The sequence below is a fragment of the Haplochromis burtoni genome, unplaced genomic scaffold (assembly GCF_018398535.1).
Source record: "Haplochromis burtoni strain Fernald_Lab_line unplaced genomic scaffold, NCSU_Asbu1 Contig_372, whole genome shotgun sequence".
NCBI lineage: Eukaryota > Metazoa > Chordata > Actinopteri > Cichliformes > Cichlidae > Haplochromis > Haplochromis burtoni.
This window is the reverse complement of record NW_024582733.1, coordinates 378,028-382,613: the sequence shown is the minus strand read 5'-3', so window position 1 is coordinate 382,613 and position 4,586 is coordinate 378,028. Positions and strand designations below refer to the sequence as shown.

Below are 4,586 nucleotides of genomic sequence, written 5' to 3'. Positions count from 1 at the left end.
GGTGTGTGGGAGTAGTGTGCAACAGCGACCACAGTCAGTCTTATAGTAAATCAACGACCATGACCCTCTGGAGCGCCTTTGCGCAGGGAGGATGCCCACAGTTTCCGAATAATGACAACAACCAGCACCATTCCGGTGAGAAAATAACTATGTTTTAGTGCTTTCCGTAGTCATAATTTGGATACAAAATAAACTCACGCAGTGGAAGTGGATTAAGAGAACAGAAACCAGGTTCTTCAGAGAAGCACCGATGGAGGAGCAGCGGGATCTTAACAGCTCGGATAGCAGCGAGGGGGAGAGCGTTTCCCCGTCTCCCAGCCTGCCCTCCCCGCCTATATTGCCTCTACAGGTCGCCCAACAGGCCCACAGAACCACCAACTTTTTCATTGACAACATTTTGAGACCGGACTTTGGCTGCAAGAAGGAGCACGGCCTTGGCCTGCGGGAGAGGGCGCAGACATCCGGTCGGGAGCGCGTCCACCCGGCGATCAGCAGGCCGAGCCTTCCAGGGACGCCGTGCCAGGACTCCAACTGCAGTACTGACAGTAGTTCGTCCTCTGCCTCCTCCGCTTCTTTGGCAAGTCCCAAAAAAAGCAACGTTACCGGCGGAGGAGCCGCAGCCGCTCCCTCTACCGGTAACGGCCAAGGCGTAAAAGCAGAGGGGAGAACTGGCACTGGGGCCGGGGAAAATACCTCGTCTTCGCTGGTGGTGCTGAACGGCACCGCGGCGCCCACACCGGAGACGCAGCCACTGCTCTGGCCTGCCTGGGTTTACTGCACCCGATACTCGGACAGGCCCTCATCTGGTAAGGCAGTAGATTCGTGAAGAAATGCAACTGTGACCGTGCATAACTGAGGATTATTTCCACCCTAAACTCACTTAACATTTTATTCATCAAGACTTTTTTTAAACGTTAATATTCAACAGTTTCCATGCAACAAACGAAGAACAATTTTTCTAATAAAGTAAAGCACGAAATAAAGTTTTAGAACATTTTCAGACCTTTGTTTAAATGTTCTCAAAAAATGAAGCTGCACTGACTCGATTCAAGTCTAATATCAAACCAAATCGTTTATTGGTTAGCAATACGCTATTGGATATATGTTATTATAATGTTTGCGTTGCCGCATTGATTTATTTTTAAATCGTCTCAGGATTTCATGCCGCTCGACGCAGCACCACAATAATAAAAAAAAAACTCGATAAAGACGGAAAACAGTTTAAAATGCTGGTTCATGTATTTATTTATTTCGGTTCAAAAATAATATCTATTTTACATTTATATATTTTGGGATGAAAATATAAAATTGTTCACTACACATCTGTAACACTGGTGTGTTTGGCGAGCATGGAAGTTTTCTGTGAATTTCTGTTTGTTTAAAGATTCACTTGCAAAATGAAAAATGATTAAATAAATAATCCTAAAAGCTATTTTAATTTAAATTCACGCGCATCAAAAAGCACAACCAATGCTCGTGCGGCCTGTAAAAACTTCTCCCCGTTTTAGTCATAATCGGTCTTGTTAGATTTCCATAAGCAGCGTTGATCCTGGAGGATTAGAATTGTGTAGCTGACAACGGAACATATTTGACACTTTGGCTGATTCCAGGAGATATTGTCTTTCCACAAAAACCGGTGATGGCGTGTAATAGCTCCTGTGACCCGGTGTGTGAGCTGCCATCAGTAAGGTGGAATAAAACACAAAGGAACTAAAGGTAAATAAAGTCTTACAGCCTCGCGAGCCCGTTCGTCTTTACAGAGGACATTTTGAATTTATTAAGCGCCTGCTTAAATTTTTGCTAAAGAAACTATGCAGATGTAAATAGCTAGAAGACACGTGCACGTTCATTAATATATATATTTGTGTGTGTGTGTGTGTGTGTGTGTGTGTGTGTGTGTGTGTGTGTGTGTGTGTGTGTGTGTGTGTGTGTGAGCCATATTATTTGTGACGTGGACTTCAGTATTTCAAAGCCTACAAGTAAAGACATTTATTAATATTTTAAAAAGTCAATCGTACACCAGTCACTACAGCAGAAGATTATTCAAACCATAGTCTTTGTGCGGCATCTTGTTGATGAATTTAACTTTGTTCAGTGTGAACTGAAGCTTTCTGTTCCAACTGGCATTATTTGTTTTTGTCGTTTAAAAAGAAAAAGAGAAAAAGCAGTAAACGCGTGCTGTTCTATGCACACCATGATCTGGGCGGCCGAATATTCTAAAACATTAATAAAAAAAAAAAAAAGGAAATCTTATTGTCGAATATTTAGATGACAGATTATTGTGTAAAAAACACCTAAACGTACGTGTGTTCGCAATGATGTCAGACAGGGGCTCGGGCTGCTGTAGTCATCCGTGTAGGCAGTAATCAGGAGTGTGTAAACGCGCTGATGCTCTGAAGACACCACCACACAGACACGTGCCACATAACGTTATTCTGTAAATTAAATAAAGAAATAATAATAATAATAATAATAATAATAATAATAATAATAATAATAATAATAATAATAATAATAATAATAATATTAATAATTACTATTATTAGTAGTAGTAGTATCTGTCATGTATCCATAGCTTGCAGGCTGGATTACTTAGAACTCCAGCTTTGTTAGCGCGCTGTTGTTTTGCGCACGCTGCATATTTATGTTTCCGCTCTCTTCTTTCGCCCCTACTGCAGGCCCAAGGACACGGAAACTGAAAAAGTCAAAAAGCGGCAAAGAGGACAAACGGCCACGCACGGCCTTCACGGCCGAGCAGCTGCAGAGACTGAAGACAGAGTTCCAAGTGAATCGCTACATCACGGAGCAGCGGCGCCAGTCTCTGGCCCAGGAGCTCAACCTCAACGAGTCCCAGATCAAAATATGGTTTCAGAACAAAAGGGCCAAGATCAAAAAGGCCAGTGGCTTCAAGAACGGGCTGGCCCTTCAGCTGATGGCGCAGGGACTTTACAACCATTCCACCACCACCATCCAGGAGGACAAGGAGGACAGCGACTGATGAACACGACTTCCTTCTTACACTCACGCTGTACATTGTAAATAATAATATCTAATTTAACGTGGAGGATGGGGGACCGAGCTAGTGTCCTCTTCCTCGTCTCCTCCTCTTCAGAAGTGACTCTAGAGCAGAAGATTCGAGCAGACTGACCTGCCACCGCCAAACCAAAGATTTTATTGAGAAATAGACACTTTCAGAAACGTTAATAAGCAGCAGCACCCTTGATGTTAGACTGAAGTGTACCCTCACCCATCCATTCCTCCTCACAGCCATAACAGGCGCACACCAGCTGATGTTCTGGGGCATTTTTACTTTACTAATGGTAGTTGCTTTCGTTCTGGAACGCGCTGCTGACCACTTCCAACAGCCATACGAGTACTTTACTAATCCTGCGGTCAGTTTGAATACGGTTCAACACACAGTTTGAGTACCAAATGTGAACAACGTGGTTCTGTCATTTCAAAAGACACAAGAAATCCCTTTGAATTTGTTAGGAACGTCTCATGCAATCTGTTACAGTGAAAACACATGTGGGATCTGATCTAAATAGAGGATTCTGTATGATGCCCTTTGAGAAACCACACGGAAAATATAAAAAAAACAGTATTATAAATAATAAGTTAAAATTTTAATTGCTGAGAGAAAGCCTCTATAAAAGCCCATCGTGAATATTTTGTGAATATTTTATTGCTACAGCAGCACATAAAACGTGTTGTGGTCCTTTTTCACTTTCAGACATACACGCTAAAACTGAAACAACAACGCCTTCACACAAACACAACATCTGCAGCTTAGCCACACTCTCTGTTTTTGTGCCACTTCTTTTATCTAATCGGCCGATCAATAAAAAGAAATAAACAAACGAACAAAGAAATTTAAATCAAATCAAATCAAATGAACGTGTGAGCTGTACTGCATTTTCATAACGTCACCGTGTGTGTGTGCACCTGCAGCGGTTTCTTAGTCGAAATTGTGTAATTGTGTTTTCTGAGATTAATGTCTCTTAAACGGACCCAAGGATTACTACAGCGCTTCTGTGCGTCATTTCCTCTGGTGCAAAGTGGCCTGAGACACTCGGCAAACAGCATCGCACTATTTGAAATACATCTTGAAATACATTATGTACAATTTCAAATAAACACTTTTATATTGGAACTGACCCAGTTGTGTGTGTGTGTGTGTGTGTGTGTGTGTGTGTGTGTGTGTGCGTGTGTGTAACTGAATATTCAATTAATAAAATAAAATGGAGGTGAGGCTGTCTGCGGAGAAGCTGGGGGTAAGGGGACGTCGCAGCTCATTGGTTCAAGTGAGTGGGGACAACTGAATCCATATTCATAGGTCTTTGGAAAGGAGGTGAATTTACACTGCAAGACGCATCACGCCGTTCAAAGCGTTACAGAGCATGAAATTGCCTCTCCGTCTTTCTGTGATCACCCATTTCATCAGCCGGCTCTCTGCACAGCCTTAAACAAAAATACCAAGGTGCTGAAGGTAAACGCAGTGTGAGTCCGCCTGTGTGTGTGTGTCTCCGAGAGACAACCAGCAAATCGACGGGTCAAGGCACGGCCTACAAGCAACACTAAAATAA

At 42.7% G+C, this 4,586-nt stretch overlaps 1 protein-coding gene across 1 annotated transcript; it reads left to right on the top strand.

Moving 5' to 3' along the window:
• On the top strand, positions 1-4,151 carry en1a (engrailed homeobox 1a). The gene is made up of 2 exons (XM_005943399.3): positions 1-806; positions 2,679-4,151. Exons 1-2 carry the CDS (start codon positions 251-253, stop codon positions 2,996-2,998), a joined length of 876 nt encoding a protein of 291 aa, XP_005943461.1. The 5' UTR covers positions 1-250; the 3' UTR covers positions 2,999-4,151.
• Positions 4,152-4,586: the final 435 nt, after the last annotated feature.